The 18,872-nt window shown below is 37.6% G+C and overlaps 1 protein-coding gene across 12 annotated transcripts in view; it reads right to left on the bottom strand.

Annotated features, from left to right (window-relative positions):
- The window catches only part of LRRFIP2 (LRR binding FLII interacting protein 2), an 89,955-nt gene extending 73,742 nt beyond the window's left edge, over positions 1–16,213 (bottom strand). For 3 of the 12 annotated variants that reach the window (XM_081283466.1, XM_081283476.1, XM_081283467.1), the window contains exons 1-3: positions 15,951–16,212; positions 14,520–14,591; positions 5,613–5,755 (exon numbers count right to left, since the gene is read on the bottom strand). In XM_081283466.1, the coding sequence (XP_081139592.1) occupies positions 5,613–5,702 (90 nt within the window). In that variant the 5' untranslated portion in view covers positions 5,703–5,755; positions 14,520–14,591; positions 15,951–16,212. Of the gene's footprint in view, positions 1–5,612; positions 5,756–14,519; positions 14,592–15,515; positions 15,733–15,950 lie in introns of those variants that run through there. The other 9 variants (XM_081283472.1, XM_081283475.1, XM_081283470.1 and 6 more) reach the window with 5 other exon arrangements.
- Between the last annotated feature and the right edge of the window lie 2,659 nt (positions 16,214–18,872).

The raw sequence follows: 18,872 nt of genomic DNA, 5'->3' as shown, positions 1-18,872 counted from the left end.
ATTAAAGGTTACCAGGAGTTGAAAAAGTGAATACTAGGGAGTTATTGCTTAATAGTTAAGAGTTTCTGTCTGCAGTGATGAAACAGTTTTGGAAATCAATAATGGTGATGGGGTGATAGTTGCATAATACTGTGAATGTGAATGTCATTAATGCCACTGAATTATATACTTTAAAAAAAAAAAAGGAAACCAGAACATTCCAGCAGCCACAAAAGTTATATAACCATAGAGCTACCATTCTTCCTTATTATCACAAGTACTTTTGTATTCCAAATGTATTTACGTGTATCTTCTGGTCAATGTAAAAATCTCTGGACACTACCAACTACACTCCAGTTCTTATAGATTATAATCAGTTCCTATGTCCAACATTCATTCTTTAGATTTAAAAGAACTGTGCATATGAACATCAATTTCTTTTTCTTGGGTGGGGGGCAGGGAATCAAACTCAGAAGCACTCAATCACTGAGCCACATTCCCAGCCCTATTTTGTATTTTATTTAGAGACAAGGTCTCACTGAGTTGCTTGGCACCTAGCCATTTGCTGAGGCTGGCTTTGAACTTGAGATCCTCCTGCCTTAGCCTCCTGAGCCACTGGGATTACAGGTGTGCACCATTGCACCTAGCGTTGGTTTTTTTTTTTTTTTTTTTGTAAGTCATAAATCTTAAAAGAAATCTCAGAATTTTAGAGCCAAAAGGAATCTCAGATCATCAGTTCAAAAACTAAACAACCTTCTGATGAATTCCATTGGAAGAAGTTTTAAACATAAAACATGTTTTCTTCATAATTTCAGCTCAAAACAAGGAAAGCAATAATATTCCAGGCTTTAGTGACACCTTCAAATGACTGTTTGCAGTGTTGGGGTGTAGCTCAATTTGGAGCACTGGCCTAGAATACACAAAGCCCTGGGTTCCATCCCCAGCACTGCCAAAAAAAAAAAAAAAAAAAAAAAAAAAAAGGAGGGGGAAGAGCAGGAGGAGAAGAAGAAAAGATTGTTTGCAAACACTTCAAGAGACTTCAATTTCTTCTCATAGAAACATTCATCAAACTGAATATGGGAAGGCAGCAGAACTGGCTTTCATTCCACCCTTATCTTTCTCCTCTTGAGACAGAGGCTAGCTGCCTAGAGGTCCCCAATTCAATACACTTGATATATTCTTTCAGATGATTTTCACTAAAAGCCAATAAGCCTTCAGATTGGTCTTCTGATAATTCTAGTGACCTTGCTGACAACTTCTGACACCTCCAAAAACTGTAAAAGACTGAGCTCCCCCAGCAAAACAGCAATGTTCCCATCACAGATATGCAAGGCTCCTAAATCCACCCACATTCCTACTTCCATGGAACAGACTTCAAACACTTCAACATCTTTTTTAAACGCATTCAGGTTTTGCAATATAAAAAGGGTTCTAGAGATGGACAGTGGTGATGGTTGCACAACAGCATAAACTTACTTCATACCACAGAACTATACGTACACTTAGTGGCTAAGATGGTAAATTTTATGTGTGTTTTACCACATATTTTAGCATAAAAGTTATCCAAATATGGAACACATTTATATTCTTTGTTTCCTTTCCTTCTCATCCTCTCTGGTGGTCTGCTTTCTTGCTAACTGAGAAGCATGGAAACTTGAACAGATACTAGTTAAGATGAAAAAAAAAAAAAAAAGGTTATTTTGCTTTATTTATGGTCTTCCCTATCCACTTCAAAAAACAACCTGAAGTGAGGAAAGACAAACAAGATTTAACTGAAGAAAAAAAATAAGCTGTCATTTTTATTGTTGTAGAGATTTTGTTCATTTTTATTTATTTCTAACATAAGTCAATATTTTTTGGTGAAAGGGATGATCCCACTGGAGAAAATGAGGATCAGGGACTATCCATGAATGCCAATTGTCCAGTATATGAGTAGAAGCATATGAATGGCTATGAAAGTGTTAAAGAAAAGAGAAAGAATTGATTAAAGGAGTTATTTTAGAATTATAGGAATGAAGAGGAAACAATTTTATTTATTTTTTATTTTTTTTTTAAGAGAGAGAGAGAGGAGGGAGGGGGAGGGAGGGAGGGAGGGAGGGGGGGGAGAGAGAGAGAGAGAGAGAGAGAGAGAGAGAGAGAGAGAGAGAATATTTTTTTTTTAATATTTATTTTTTAGTTCTCGGCGGACACTACATCTTTGTTGGTATGTGGTGCTGAGGATCGAACCCGGGCCGCACACATGCCAGGCGAGCGCGCTACCGCTTGAGCCACATCCCCAGCCTGGAAACAATTTTCTATACCTAATTCAAGGCAAAGGAGTATTTAAAGTGTCTCAAGACATTAAGCATGGTTATAGTGGGGGGTTTTTGGTACTGGAGACTGAACTCAGCAGTGCTTAAAAACTGAGCTACATTCCCTCCCCTTTTTATGTTTTATCTTGAAACAGGGTCTGGCTAAGTTGCTGATGTCCTCACAAGTTTCTGAGGCTGGTTTTAAACTCACAAGTTCTTGCCTCAGCCTACTGAGCCACTGGGATTATAGGCACACACCACCACACCCAGCTTTCACTATTTCTTCTTAATAAGCAACAAAAATAGCCTCCACAAGCCTAACAATAAAGGTTCACAGGCATTATCTCCTTTAATCATCACAATAGCCTACGAGACAGGAAGACAGTATTATTTCCATTTTACAGATGAGAAAACTGAGGTCAAGAGAAGTGACTTCACAAAATTACTCAACCAATTATCAGCCAGAGCCAGAATTCAAAACCATGTTTTCAAGTCTGCAAAGTCCACTTCTCTTGGAAGCAGTATGGTAAAGTAGAATAAACAACAGCTTTAAATGGCTGAATCGGAGACCAGATTCTAATACCTTTTAGATAGTTAGCTCTCTCCTTCAGATGATTCCTCAACTGTAAATAACACTAATAATAATACCTATCTTACCTAGATCAAGATTTCTGTGAGAATCAAGATGCAAAAATGTTTTCAAAGTCATTAAAAAAACAAGCTATGGGGGAGCTGGAGAAGATTAATTAAATAGTGTAGTATAGGAAGTGGTTAAATGCACAGACTGGAGCCAAAATTCATGTACCTAAACCTAAGTTCTTCTATTTCCCAGTTATGTAACCTTGGGAAAGTTATTTAACTTTTCTGTGCAATGGTTTCCTCATCTGTAAAATGGAGATAAAAATAAACCCAATCTCAGAATTTTACGAGGGTTAAATAAAATAATATATGAATAATGCTTAGGTTAATACTTGTCATAAAGTAAGGACTCAACAATATTGGATATTAGACTCCAACCCAATTTTTTAAAGAAAGGATCACATCAAAAAAGGGGAAGGAGGGAGGCTGAGGTGTAACTCAGTGGTAAAGCACTTGCCTTGCATGCATGAAGCCATGAGTTTGATTCTCAGCACCAGTCAAAAAAAGGGGGGGGGGGGTTTCAAATACTTAGTGAAAATACAAAAGAAGCCTGGCATTTTCTTCTCATTTAGCCCTCCAAATTTGGAAGTAAATATTTTGAGAAGTTTCAATTTTTAAGTAAAACAATGTGGCTTCCAAAATGTTTCATTTGTGCAGATACTTAAGATTATTGAAACATAATATCTACTTTTTCACTTTTAAATGTCTTTTGTATTTTTATCTAAAAACATGTCATCAGACTGGGGCATAGTTCAGTGATAAAGCGTGTGTGCATGAATAAGGTCCTGGTTTCATCCCCAGCACAACACACATACACACAAAAAAAAGCTAAGAATGTCTCATCTAATTTTTTTTGAAGTAATTTTGTTAAAGTAGTATCATGAACTTCTTTAACTAGTTTTGTTAAAGTAATATCATGGGGATTGAAATGAAGAAAATCATGTTACATGAGTTTATGAATATGTTAAAATTAGTCCCACTATGGGCTTATTATTGTACAACTATAATGTAATTTTTAAAAGTATACTTAAAATTTAAGGCTAAACATCAGCATTTAAATATAGAATTTTTTTTAAAGAGAGTGAGAGGGGGGGAGAGAGAGAGAGAGAGAGAGAGAGAGAGAGAGAGAGAATTTTTGATATTTATTTTTTAGTTCTCGGTGGACACAACATCTTTGTTGGTATGTGGTGCTGAGGATCGAACCCAGGCTGCACGCATGCCAGGCGAGCGCCCTACCGCTTGAGCCACATCCCCAGCCCATTAAATATAGAATTTTAGAGTATTAAAGGAAAAAGTAACATCACAACTTTGTTATCAGTTTTTAAATAACTTTTGTTTCATACACTCTTCAAGATTTGGTTTTTGGTTTTGGTTTTTTTGGAGAATCCTTTATTTTTTATTTGCTATATATGACTGCAGAAAATTTGGTTTCTAATTCAAAAGCAAACTAAACAGCTTTTAAGAGGAAAAATATAGATCAATTTAAAAAAAGAAAACAGCATTAATAATAAATAAGTTATTTACTAAGAACAAAAAAGTGATATGGGAATAACTCTCACAAAAAGAATATAATTTAATGCTAATCTAACCAATTCTTGTACCAGATTGGTTTATGGTCAGTTTGTAACTGAAGACAGAGTTAAGGTCTGAATCAAAGTTGGTATCTTGCTAAGAAATCCAAGGTGGAAGTTATCTTAAATATCCATTATATAAGGAATTGCTGCTAGTAATTTAACAGGTGACACTGCTTATTTTCTTTTTCTGAATTATTAACAAACAAACAATGCTCCAGAAGCTCTGCTACTATAAGAATTAAACAAAAAATTTTACCACAGGGCTGAGAATGTAGCTCAGTGGTAGAGCACTTGCCTGGCATATGTGATGCCTTGCCTGAATTTAATATCCAGTACCACCACTACCAAAAAAAAAAAAAAAAAGACTTGGAAAAAAAAATTCCACTGCAGTATTTCAAAAAAAATATCTTAAAGGGGTTGGGGTTGTTTCTCAGTGGTAGAGTGCTCACCTAGCATGTATGAGCACCACATAAAAATAAAATAAAAACATTGTGTCCATCCACCTAAAACTAAAAAATAAATATTTTATTTTTAAATAAGTAACTTAAAAATTCTGAGGGCTGGGGATGTGCCTCAAGTGGTAGCGCGCTCGCCTGGCATGCGTGCGGCCTGGGTTTGATCCTCAGCACCACATACCAACAAAGATGTTGTGTCCGCCGAGAACTAAAAAAAAATAAATATTAAAAATTCTCTCTTTCTCTCTCACTCTCTCCTCTCTCACTCTCTCTTTTTAAAAAAAAAAATTCTGAATAGGCACCAAATAAGAACTATTTCTGTCAAAATTCACATAGCACATCTTGGAACTACAGTCAAATGAGCATTTCAATAGTTACATCTCCAACATTCTAATTAATTACCCTAAGTTTAAATCTTGAAGATTAATTATAAATTTAAATACATTAGGACAATACCTTGAACTCAAAATATAATGAAAAATTAACGCAGGTGAGGTGAATAGCTATCTAAGTATATTTTATTCTAATACAGTATTTTAGAGGCTAACAATATCTTATTCATAGTAAATATTCTGAAACTAGCTCAATGAATGAGTATCTATATGTCACCCCCACGTTTTTACAATACTCTCATCTGTGTAACTTGGTGTTGAGAAGGAGTTTACCAGACACACCTCTCTGGCAATGTTACTCAAAGCTTCATCTTCTGCAGAAAATCGATCTTTCACAGGTGTTCGTTTCCTTCCAGAACCAGGAGTCCCCATCTTGTGTTCTTAATAGCCTTCCAACTCTGTAAGTGATTTCACTGTGTTCAGCCCTGAAATAAAATAAATGCAGTAAGTTTGGATGTTTCTTTAATGCCCATTTATACATTCAACTTTAACAGAAGATTTATATTTGTCTTTGGAAAAATTAGCCAATAACTACTTTTGCACACGATCAATTATTCCAGTAAATTTTAGAATATTTAAATTTAAATTAATTACTAAACCTCCTAACTTCACTATGATATTCACAACAACTATGAGAGTATATTAGCCTCAGAAAATGGAAGTCAGCAGCAATTCTGCCTAACAGTTTAAAATTAATACAACTATTTCTAAAATCTATTTCCATTCCTGAGTGAAAGGCATTTCAGAAAAGTCATTCAGCCTAAAGTTTCAGAAGAACATGTTCAAGAGGTTCTAATACCTTAAAATTACATAAAGATAAGAAATTCTTGTACCAGATTGGTTTACAGTCATTTGTAACTGAAGACAGAGTTAAGGTCTGAATCCAAGTTGGTATCTTGCAAAGAAGGTAGCAAGGTGTAATTTAAGAAACAATGCCAATTAAATCATGACCACATAAAAAAAATGAATGCTTGTTATTCAGTAATTAATAATAACCAACACTGTCCATGCAAAAAATATGTATGTGTTATTTTCAGTTACTATAGGGACTGAAGATAGAGCAGTGAACAAAACTGATGTAAACAAATGACTAAGTATACATATGTGGGCCAGGAACAATAGTCCACACCTGTAATCTCAGTGACTCAGGAAGCTGAGGCAGGAGAATCAAAAGTTTGAGGCCAGGCCAGGCAATTTATGGAGCCCCCGTCTCAAAATAAAAACGAAAAGGAGCTGGGGCTGTAACTCAGTGGCACAGCACCCCGGGTTTGATCCCAGAACCACCAAAAATCATCCTCATCATCATCGTCATCATCACCACCTATAACTCTATCATAATTATCATTATTAAACAGACCCATTTTTACAGTTTGCCATGTATATTTAAGTCTATGGTCCATTTTCAGTTAACTCTGGTATTATGGTGTGAGTCAGGGATCCAACTTCATATTTCTGCATGTGAACATGTACTTATCCTGGCACTATTTTTTGAAGACTTTATTCTTGCCCTATTGAATTGTCTTGCCATCTTTTTTGACAATACTGGAGACTGAACCCAGGGGCACTGTACCCCTGAGCTAAATCCAGCCCTTTCTATTTTTTCATTTTGAGACAGAGTCTCCATAAGTTACCTGGGCTGGCCTTGAATTTACAGTCTTTCCTGCCTCAGCCACAAGTAATTGGGATTATAGGTATGCACCACATGCCCAGCTTGTCCTGCCACCCTTATTGAAAAATCAGCTGACCAGAGAAGTAAGGGCTTATAATTCAGCAGAATGGCACACACCTATAATCCCAGCTACTCAGGAGGCTCAGGCAGTAGAAGCACAAATTTAGGACCAGCAACTTAGAGGCACCCTGTGTCAAAATACAAAATAAAGAAAAGGGTTGGGATACAGCTCAGTGGTAGAGTACCCCTTGGTTCAAACCCCAGTACTTTAAAAAAAAAAAAGGGGGCGGATATTTTTTATTTGTAGACATCTTTTTTTGTGTGTGTACCAGTTTTGTACTCAGGTCACTTAACCACTGAGCCATATCCACAGCCCTTTTTTGTATTTTATTTACAGACAAGGTCTAACTAAGTTGCTGAGGCTGGCTTTGAACTCAGAATCCTCCTGCCTCAGCCTCCCAAGCCACTGGGATTATGCATTACTGTGCCTGGCTTAGACACCAATTTTTATTTTATTAATCTGTATGTGTATTTTTATGCCATATCACATCATCTTGATTACTGTGGCTTTGCAATAAGTTTTAAAATTGGAAAAAGGAATCCTCAATTTTTTCTTGTTTAAGACTGACTGATTATTTTGGATCCCTTACATTTCCATGTAAATTTTGAATCAGTTTGTCATTTTATTTGCGGGGGTAAATGGTTGAAAAAGAAAAAAAGAAGGTAATCAGGATTACAAAGCAGTTACACTGAATCAATAGACCAATCTGAAGACAACTGCCATCTTAATAATATTAAGACTCCAATTCATAAAAATAGGATTCTTTCCAATTATTTAGGTCTTCTTTAATTTCATTCCACCATATTTCATGTTTTCAATGTGCAGGTATCTCATACATGGAAACTGGAGCAGAAAAAGGGAAAGAAGGCTGTAGGTGCGGGGGTGGGGGGGATGGGGAGTGGGGATTGTATCATGAATATGTAAAAGTGGTGGAGTAGGAGAATGAGGAGGAGGGAGGGAGGAAGGAAGGGAAAGGGGAAGAAATATGAAATGAATTTAATAAAAATCATGTTATATAATATATAAATGTGCCAAAAGGAATTTCACCTTTATGTATATGTAGGAAGTACCAATGAAAGATAAATAAAGGAGCCGGGTGTGGTGATGCACATCTGTAATCCCAACAGCTCAGAAGGCTGAGGCAGGAGGATTTCGAGTTCAAAGCCAGTCTCAGCAACTTATCGAAGCCCTAAGTAACTCAATGAGATCCTATTTCTAAAATATAAATAAGGGCTGGGGATGTGACTCAGTGGTTAAGTGCCCCTGGGTTCAATCCCCAGTACCATAAATAAATAAATAAATAAATAAATAAATAAATAAATAAATAAATGGAAGATCAGCAGATAGAAGAGTTCTGAAGAAAAAGAGGGAAGAGGGTAAAAGGGGACAGTGACTGAAATCAAATTCCTTACAAGTATGATTTTGTCAAAATGAATCCAACTATAATTATAATACTCTAATAAAAATTTAAAAATTTAAAAAATAAAAATAACCATAAACATTTTAAAAAAATTTTTTTAAATAAAGGTTGGGGATGTAGCTCTGTGGTAGCATGCTTGTCTAGCAAGTATAAAGCTCTGAGTTCAATCCCCAGTAATGCAAAAAATGTTTTTGTTTTTGTTTTTTGTTTTGGGGCAAGGTAAAGCTTTACTTGTGCCAGAAGGGCGTGCTAGGGAGCAAAAAATGTTTAAAAGTAAAAAAAAAAAAAAAAAAAAGTCACTGGGAATGGTGGTACATGCCCATGATTCCAGCAACCCAGGAGGCTGAGGCAGGAAGATCAAAAATTCAAGGACAGCCTCAGCAACTAAGTGATTCCAACAGCAACTCAAAGAGACCCTGTCTCAAAATACAACATAAAAACGGCTGAGGATGTAGCTCAGTGGTAGAGCACCCCTGGGTGCAATCTCTAGTACCAAAAAACAAAACAAACTTGTAGATCACAAAAAATGAAATTGGCAAGACCAGGAAGGCAATGACTAGACAGATAAATAGACAGATAGATAGATAAAAAGATAGATAAATATAGATATCATTATTCATGACAAGGAAAAAAAACACATCTAAAACTTAAATTTTTTCTATCTTTAGTCCTATAATGCTTGAATCACTTAGACCAAATACTTAATTAAAAAAAAAAATAGCTACGACACATATGCTTGCTATTGTTTGTTATCAGACATAGATGATTTAAACCATTCATAGGAAAATAAGTGTGCCTCTGCAGAAAGTATACTCTTTAACTTTAAAATAGTCAAGATTGCTCCAAGCTGTTAAAATGTTTCTACTTGAAAAGTGGGACTGTAGAAAGAATAACAAAGTGTTCAGAGCAATTTAAAAAATTAAATGTATTTCCTAAAGCAATAAAAATATATAAAAACTAGTTAAAATTCTGATGTGCATAATAAAGGTATATATAGGTTTCAAAGTGAAAACAACAGAAAAAGCTGAGCTATGATTCTTTAATTGGGGTAGGGTGGGAGGTGGATAATATTCTACCTCTGAAAAAATAAAAACACTTTGATATGCACCCTAAGGCTTTTCCCAACTGTTTAACCTCTTCTTCTAGGAGGGAAAAGCTGAGACAGGGAAAGAATAATAGGAATAAACCAAATAATAGCATTAAGGAAGAAAAGAAAAACACTACTATTTTATTTTTTCTCCTCACACTGAATCCTAAATATACCACCAACATAAAATGCTACAATACCAATTTTTGAGGACAAGGAGAAACTATATTTCCTGGAGCCACAACCTAATCTTAAACAAAAGAAAGGGAAACCATCTGCAGGCTTGTGTCTATAAATTAAGTCTGCATGCTGAATTCTTCAAACAACTTTGACTGTAATATAGCAGTTAAATACACTAATGTGAACCTTGGTCAAAGGGTGGAACACTAAGTTCCTTAACAGCTTTCTAGTTTAAGAAGTGACATAGCTAAAGAACTATAAACTCAAGTGTTTCATTCACTAAATATAGAAAACATCAAGGTTTTCATGAGGCACCACATGACCCAGGGACACAACTATGCTAGGAGACAGCATCTGGTAACAACTAAGAGTTTAAAGCAAAAACTACATGGTACTCTATACTTTTGTGGAAAAAACAGAATGAGAATTTGAGAAGAAGCTAATTTATGTGAATTCAAAATAATCCTGTAAAACAATCTATCATTCCAAAAGTCCAAGAGTTCACATTTGTGATCCCAGTGACAAGTGTGAAGGTGTCTGAATTGGAATGCTATTTCAAATTATGGTATGGCCTCCCTGAGTCAGTAAGAGTAATGATTTTTCCCTTGTTGTAAAACATTCCACTGATCCCTGGCAAACACTCTCAAATAACTAGAATATAACATCAGTGCTGTGACAATTCTTTGCTCTCCTTGTACATCTCTTTATAAAAACTTGCTCAGTTTTCCCTAATCATCCTCTTTCCAAAACAATAAATAAATAAAATAGCCAAAAACCTAGATCCTGGGATACACCCTAAGCAGATTTCCAGCCCCCAAAGAGCCTTAATCTTATGAAGACAAATGTTCTTTATAATCCCCTCTTCTGTGGTTGCCACTTTTCCTAAACCACAAGCCTTCCTGACTTGCAGCAGGGCCAGGCCAGATTACAGTTATGTGGTAGGTTCTGTCAGATGAGCTTTGACAAGGCCTCAAAATAGATCCCAGGCACCAGCCAGGGAAACTGCCACTCACAAGTTCCAACTTCATCATACTTGAACTTCTCAGCACTTAACTTTTTTTCTCTAGTCTCTCTCATTTAAGAGGACAAAGGATCTTGAACCTCCTCCTGGCCATTAGTGAACTTTTATGTTAATCAAAATTTAAAAACTTGACCTCCCTTATTCTGCTTACAAACGCTTTGCAGAATAAAAACTGAATCTGAAGGTCTGGGGATGCAGCTCAGTAGTAGAACACTTGCCTAGCATGTGTGAAGCCCCAGGTTCAACTCCCAGCACCACCACAACAAAAGAATCTGTACCTTCTTCCTGCCGTGAAAAATCAATCCATCAAAAACACTATGAATTGCAAAGAGATTTTTCAGATCCTAAGCTCCAAAGAGGTTGGTTTTTTTGTTTGTTTTGGTTTGGTTTGGTTTTTTTGATACTGGGGATTGAATTCAGGGGCACTCAACCACTGAGACATCTCCCCATCCCTATTTTGTATTTTATTTAGAGACAGGGTCTCACTGAGTGGTTGAGCACCTCACTTAGCTGAGATTGGCTTTGAACTCGTGATCCTCCTGCCTCAGCCTCCCAAGCTGCTGGGATTACAGACAATGTGCCACCGAGCCCAGCTTCCACAGAATCTATTTGTATTTTTATTACAAACAGATTAGGATGCAGAATGTAAAGGAAGAAGACAGACTATTTATTTCTCTATTAATATTAATTATTATTTATTATTAACTATTATAATTATTAATAATTATAATTATTAACTATTAATATTAACTGTTAATAATTATTAACTATTAATATTAGCAGACTTCAACAGTACAAAAAATTAAATAGACTATATACTTTTTTTTTTTCAGTACTGGTGTTTGAACCCAGGGGCGGTCTACTACTGAACTACATTCCCAGTCCATTTTAAATTTTGTTTTGAGACAGGGTCTTCCTAAATTGTTGAGACTGGCCTTGAACTTGCAAGCCTCCTGCCTCAGCTACCAGAGTGGCTCAGATTATAGGCTTGGGCTATCAAGCCCAGCATTAAGTCCAGCATATATACAATGTTATTAATTGACATAAAACATAAAATTCTGAAACAACTGAAGAAGATGTAGCCACTTAACTATTACCAAATATAAATGGTTTGTATGTGAAAACACCAGTCTTCAAACTACCTTGTTTCTAATTGAAACAAATGAAATTAAGCATCTGATACTCTAATGTCTTAAATCACCTTATAAAATACATTTGCAATGTTTTTTTTAATGAAAAATGGGTAGAGAATACAAAGTAATTAAGAAGTCTTTTCTTCTACAAGCCTATATAGTCTAATATAGGATTTAAATAAATTTTTAAATTTTTACACCTTAAGTCCCAAACTCCCAGTCATACAGTCAAACATACACTATATATACATACTTATAAACTAGAGCCAAGACTTGTTTTACAAGTTTTTCATTATAGTAGTGCTTGTAGTAGTCTAAAAACAATCTAAATGTCTGTTAGTAGGGAATGGTAAATTATGGAAAATGAATAAATTAGGATTCATCTACACTAAGCAGGACATCCAATCTTTAGAAAAAATGAGGTGAATATATACATTCATCATATAAATATATATGTTGGGGGAGGGGGTTCCAAGATACATCAAGGGTTAGAATGAAAGGTACAGGATATTTCTACTAAACGTATGCTTGTGTATATATAATAAAAAACTTTGAGAAGACACATAGTAACCATAAGCAGTGCTTGCTTGGATTAGGAGGTAGGGGTAAAGAAAACCTAGGAGTTTGGGGCAGAAAGGAAACTTACATTTTCTTTTTAAATATTTTATCGATTTTTAAAAATCCCACAAATTCTACTAAACCCATGAAATCAGCATTATCCTATATATGCCATTTTTCCCCTCTTCCTAACCATCTCTACTTTTACCTATTGCTTTGTGTATCACTAGAGTAAAACAAATGTATACATATGTAGCAAGTATCAGAGACTATTCAAGAACTAGAATTCTCTTGGTTCCCCTAACACCACCAAAATCAAAAATAATAGAACAAATGAAAGAGTATAGCATACAATAAACCCAGTATCGCATTCCTTTTAAGCCTAGCCTAATTTATTTCAAGTTTTTAAAAGTGGAAGTGCAAAGTGCAACACTAAAAAAAAATCACTTCCAAAGATATCCTATCTATTATCTTAGAAGGGAAAATGGAGAAAAGAATGAAGTAGATTACTCACAAGGTAAATTTTGCTCAATTCCTTCCTTTCAAAGTTTTAAAAGCTCAGTTTTGAAAGATGGTCATAGAACCTAATCTTTATTTGCAAACTGGAAAAGTATATTACATTTTTTTTAGTTATGGAATCATCCCTCTATTCAGATTCTCCAGAGAGAAAGTGACTACCTAAAAGGAAAAGGCTATGAAATGGTTTCTATTTTGTAGGTGCAATAGATAGTGCTCCTATGTTAAGGACAAGAATTTTACTTCCTTCTCAATGATCCTCATCAACATTCCCAGCACATTGCAAGAAGAATTTTTTTCCCTCTACACCATGAACTATGTTCTTTACACTAGGACCAGGATAAACAATTCATAGAGCTTTGCAAGAAAGTGCTCCCTCCCTCTTGCTAAATTCATTTCTAGTAAAAATTTGTTTTTAAGAGATACATTGCCAAATATATTTTGCATATCTCTTTTTTCCTTCATTATTGAGATGCTTAAATTTTGACCTAAGAAGATTTCACTTGCATATTTGCCCACTAAGGCTGTCAGTTATGGTGGTTCCCACAAGGGATTTTCCAAAAGGGAATCTCTATTTGCAAGGAACTGAAACTCTTAAGTCACTTTCAGCTGGACAAAAATCAAAAGCAACATTAGAGAATACTGAAAATAAGAATACATAAAGGGGGGCTGGGGATGTGGCTCAAGCGGTAGCACAGCCTGGGTTCAATCCTCAGCACCACATACAAAACAAAGATGTTGTGTCCGCCAAAAACCAAAAAAAAAATAAATAAATATTAAAATCCCCCCCCCCATAGAGAGAGAAGATGGGAGGGGAGGGGAGGGGGGATAGTAGGGGATAGGAAAGGTATCAGAATACAACAATTACTAATAGGGCATTATGTAAAATTGTGGATGTGTAACCGACGTGATTCTGCAATCTGCATTTGGGGTAAAATTGGGGGTTCATAACCCACTTCAATCTAATGTATGAAATATGATATGTCAAGAGCTTTGTAATGTTGTGAACAACCAATAAAAAAAAATTAAATTAAAAAAATAAATAAATAAATAAATAAATCCCCCCCCCAAAAAAATACATAAAGGTAAAAAAGGATGCCAAATTTTAGTCAAAGAATTAAAGAAATTTTGTAAGTAAGACCAATTGGATAAGTTTGGTATTACTTTAAAAAAATAGCTAATTGAAGGTCTTCATGAGTGAAAAATAAAGGTAAAACAAGCTGAATCCCCCTCTCCCAAAAAAAGGAAAAGAAAAACATGGTTAAAAGTATCAAGACCTCTGTAATTCAAAGTTATTTTGCTTAACAACATTTTGAAAGCCAAAAATGATCAAATTACATTTCAGCAATAAAAAGTTATTTCTAGTTTAATATCAATCCATTCCAAAAATAAATCACAAATTCAATACACACTTTCTTCTGTAACAAAACTTAATTAACAGTATAGTCTCATTCTGTTAAGGATAGAATGGCAAAATGGGTAAGGCATTCCACTCAAAAGACTATTTTGTATAACGCAAATTCTTTCAGTGAACTTTTTCATACCTTAGTGATGGTAGTTCTCCTTGCCAGGGTCATTTATTTTGCTTCTACACCCCTTCATTTATCTTGCCACATCTAGTCCAAAAAGAAAAAAAAAAATGGGGCAAAATCACAACAATCCACTTAGTAATTAAAGCATTTTGCAAAATTTCAATTGTCATTTTCTTAGCATACTTTATGACAAAAACCATTCAGCAACAAACCTAACACTCCCTATAAAATAAGTAAAGGCATCTAATTAAACAAGCAGAAACAAACTTAGTTTTCCTCTATTTCACTGTTAAGATCCATATCAGTGATTCACAAGGTGAGTGATCTAACTTCCTATATGAATCACACTTTCCAAAATTCTTATTCTATACAAGTATAGTAGGTCATCATCTCTGTATTTGTTAAACAGAGCATGACATTGGTGAAACGGGGTTTTACTTCAAGAATTTCAAACCGTGGCATACTTGAAGTTCCTGCCCACTAACTTTACCTGCAACATTTTGTACTCTCCAACAACTGCACCTTTTCATATAGATTATCACCGAATAAAGTATTATTTTGAAAAAATATTTCTTTAAACACTGATTAAGAACTTACTCATCCCTACCCTCCTCTCCATCTCTCAGTTCCACTACTGCATCCACATTCTCTTCTCAATGTGATAACATAAAAATTAACAGCAATTCTGTCATCCTTTTAGTCAATTAAATTACAGTTTTTCTGTTTGTGGCAGAAATGCTGAGTCATTAAAAGAAAACAAGCTATAAACAATTAAAATTTAGGCTACAGCTTCCCCCCAGCCGTGTCTCAGAAAGCTGATATTTGTAACTCCCACGGTATAAAAAATACTGCAAACACTTGAATCTTTTTCTCCCCAAGAAAAGGAAGGGGGCTTCTTCTGGCTGGATATCCACAGAAAAAGGAAGCCGGGACTGACTGCAACTGTATAACTCAACAATCTGGGTGTGAATAATGCCCCATATTAGTCAAGCATTAACCCTGACCCACCTAGCTAGCTCCTGTTAGCCCGCGCTTCAGTTCAGGTCAAAGGAGCAAAGAGAAAAAAATTTCCATAAAAATGCTACACCGTCCATCGGCCTGACACCGTTCCCGGGAGTGCTTCTCCGGGGACCGAAACCCTGAGTGTGACGTCGGGAACAGAAGGAGCCGCGGACACTCGTGTCAGAGGAGCAGCCGTCCAATTTAATTTCTACCACAACTGGAATAACACCTTCCCTCCCCGCGGAGGGAGGGTGCGCGACAGAAGATGCCCGAGATCTCGGCAGTCAAGCGGCGACCGGGCCCAGGAGCTGGGTAGTCCCAGGGTAGCCCGGCCCCCAACAGGGGTGGGCGGCGGCGCGGATCCTCTGGGCTGCGGAGGCCGGGAAGAGGGGCCTCCCAGCTCCCTGCTCACACTGAGCGGGCGGGAGGAGCGGCCCTTACCTGCCTCTTGGGCGGGCTGTGGCTGAGGAGCCGCCTGGGAAGGGCCGGAGCGCGGCTGGCCGGCCCGGCACCCGCCCGGCACAGCGACGAAGGGCGAGAGGCGCTGCGGCCAGAGTCGGTCCCGGGTTCCCAGCCAGGAGGGCCGAGCTGAAAGCGGTGGCTTCCAGCACCGGCGGCCGATCTATCAAGCTGGTGCGCCCTCAGCGCGGCGGCTGAGACAGCGGGAACCGGCCCCAGGATGAGCCGCAGCCCCGGCGGCAGGCGGAGGCGGCCAAGGAGGGGCGGGGCCACGGGGTCACCGACCCGCTCACCCGGAAGTAGTTGTGGCCAGGACGGCCCGCGAGCGCCGCGCGCTGCGGCCGGACTAAGCCTCGGCGAGCCAAGTACCCGAGGCTGGCGGTAGAGATGTCCCGGGCAGCAGTGTGCCTGCTTCCCCACTCCGCCACCGCGAGCCGCTGGGGTGGCGCGGGAGGGAAGAAGGAAGGGCGGGGAGCGCGGCCTCCGGTGGGGCGGAGGCCCAGGGCTCTTCGAGGCAGGCGTATCCCAGACCCCGGACAGGGACTGACTGATATGCGAATTGATACGTGTGCTGGCTCACGGTTGCACCTGCCGGGGTCGCCTCTAAACCGCCCGACTTTGTGGGCTTGGGTAAGTGGGCGGGAGTGGCGCTCTGGCTGTAGGAAGCCAGAGAGTGCGGATGGGCGTGGTTGAAACGCTGCAAGCCGTATTTACAAAATTGAATTGCATTATTTTAAAATGATTTCTAGAGAAGAATGCTTGGCGGAGTGAGGTGAAAGGAAGAGTTTAGAGTCTGTTAAAAATCGGATAACCGGACGCGATGGTGCGCACCTGTAGTCCCGGAGCCTGTGAATTTCAGGCCGGCTTGGGAATCAACGAGACACAGTATTCAGGTGGAAAAAATAAAATAAAATCTGACAGACGCGGACCTGTCAGTCATTCATTCCAGAAATATCTGTATCTGTCGAGGCACACCAGGTCGAAAGCACTGGGAAAGACCAGGTTCTGCTCTTGGGAATCTTGCTTTCTAGTGAGATAGATACACTGATGCAGATAAACCAGGTAATGACAGCTTGTAAATACGACTCTGCAAGAAACTGTGATGAGAAAGATTTTATGGGCAAGGCCTCTGGCTGGAGAAGATGGCTAGAGAAGATCCTCTGAGAGGAAGTGATAGTTTAGCAGCCTCCTGATGAAAAAGGCAGGAAATGCACATACACCTAACATATATAGGGACTGCAGGTTCCAGAACTCTCCGAATAAGCTCAAAGATTCCATGTGAAGATCCTAATTGAAGCCCGTGCAGTGGCGCACTCCTGTAATCCCAGCAGCTGGGAGACTGAGGCAATAGGATCACAAGTTCAAAGCCAACTTCAGCAATTTAGTGAGGCCCTAAGCGATTCAGTGAGACCCATTTCTATATATTAAAAAGGGCTGGGGATGTTTAGTGGTTAAGTGCCCCTGAGTTCAATCCCAGTACCCGCCCTCCAAAACAAAACCCTCTGCAATTAGAAAGCTTGCGCACCCTTAGAGTTCTTGGGTGCTGCCACTATGACACTAATATTGGAGGTTCATGAGACACAGAAAAATATATCCATCAGCCTAGGGAGACAAATTCTATAACCTTTGGCTGATTCGTTCCATGTCATTCTTTTTATTGGACTCGAGTAAACATGAAAACTGATTTTTACCTGCTCTCTGTAACAGGCTGTACTGTTATCTGAATAAAAGGATTAATGACATGTCATCTTTTGTTAAATCAGTTGAAGACAAAATAAAAACCCTACTTGCAAGGAAGAGAATCTAATCAAATATTAATGTGGTTCCAAAATAATACCCATAAATCCAAATATGAACTGCATGATTAATGGAAAGATTGAATAATATTAGAGTTAGATTCTCTTGCCCTTTTCATTTTACTGCTTAGCCAATTGTTTTGACTCATGACAAACTAAATATTTTGCAGTGTCATTTTGGAAAAACTGAGGGAGCTAAACTTATTGAGTATACACTTCTTACACAGAATTGTGTAAGTTGCTTAAATATCTTCTCCAGTATTATGACTAACCTTGAGATATAGGTATTATTATATCCATTTTAGTAACAAAGACATTGAGGTTCAGAGACATTGTGACTTCCCTAAGGTAACAAAACTAATATCTGGAAAAGCCAGAATTTGAGCTCAGGTTTTTCTTGCCCTAATTTCCCCCTTTCTTCATACTGCTTTGCTCCTTTAATTGTTTGTTTGTTTGTTTCAAAAAAGGATCTTGCTCTGTTGTTTAGATTAGCCCAGAATTCCTGGGATCTATCATTTCTGTCTTCTGAGTACCTGGGACTACAGGCCACCAGACCTGGCTTATTTTAATAGTTAAAAGGGAAAGATAAGTGTCCAGCCAAGCAGAATTCTATGTTGGTTTTGGGATTTTTACTATGAAAATGTACTTTAAGGTACAGCGTTATGGAGGAACTTCTCTGTGTTTTTACTTTTCCCTCACAATTTACTGTCTATTTGGCAACAAGAAAATGAAAACTGTTCCACTTGTTGTAAGAGTTCATCGTGTCCTATATGATTTGAGTGCTGCCAAGAATGCTGTAAAGTGTGACACTAACATTTTGTCATTGCAAGGGGATTCTGACTAAATGTATAACTCTGAATTATATCATGGGCAGTCTCTCCCTGCGTGTTAACTATTTCACCAAAAAATATGTGCTCTCAGATCTTTATGGAATAGTCTGAGATGTGTATACCCCCAGGAGTGTATGGGCTGGCTGCTCTGAAGACTTATTAATAGATAAAGGAAATTTTTGAAAGTGTCTATGTAGTTCTGGGAATAAGGTGGTAGAATCTGTATATTTTTCCTTCCTTTATAACCAGTCTTTTATATTTTTCTTTGATGGCAATAA

The sequence above is a fragment of the Spermophilus citellus genome (assembly GCF_964194105.1).
Source record: "Spermophilus citellus genome assembly, chromosome: 3".
Taxonomy (NCBI): Eukaryota; Metazoa; Chordata; class Mammalia; order Rodentia; family Sciuridae; genus Spermophilus; species Spermophilus citellus.
This window is presented reverse-complemented; position numbering and strand designations above follow the sequence as displayed.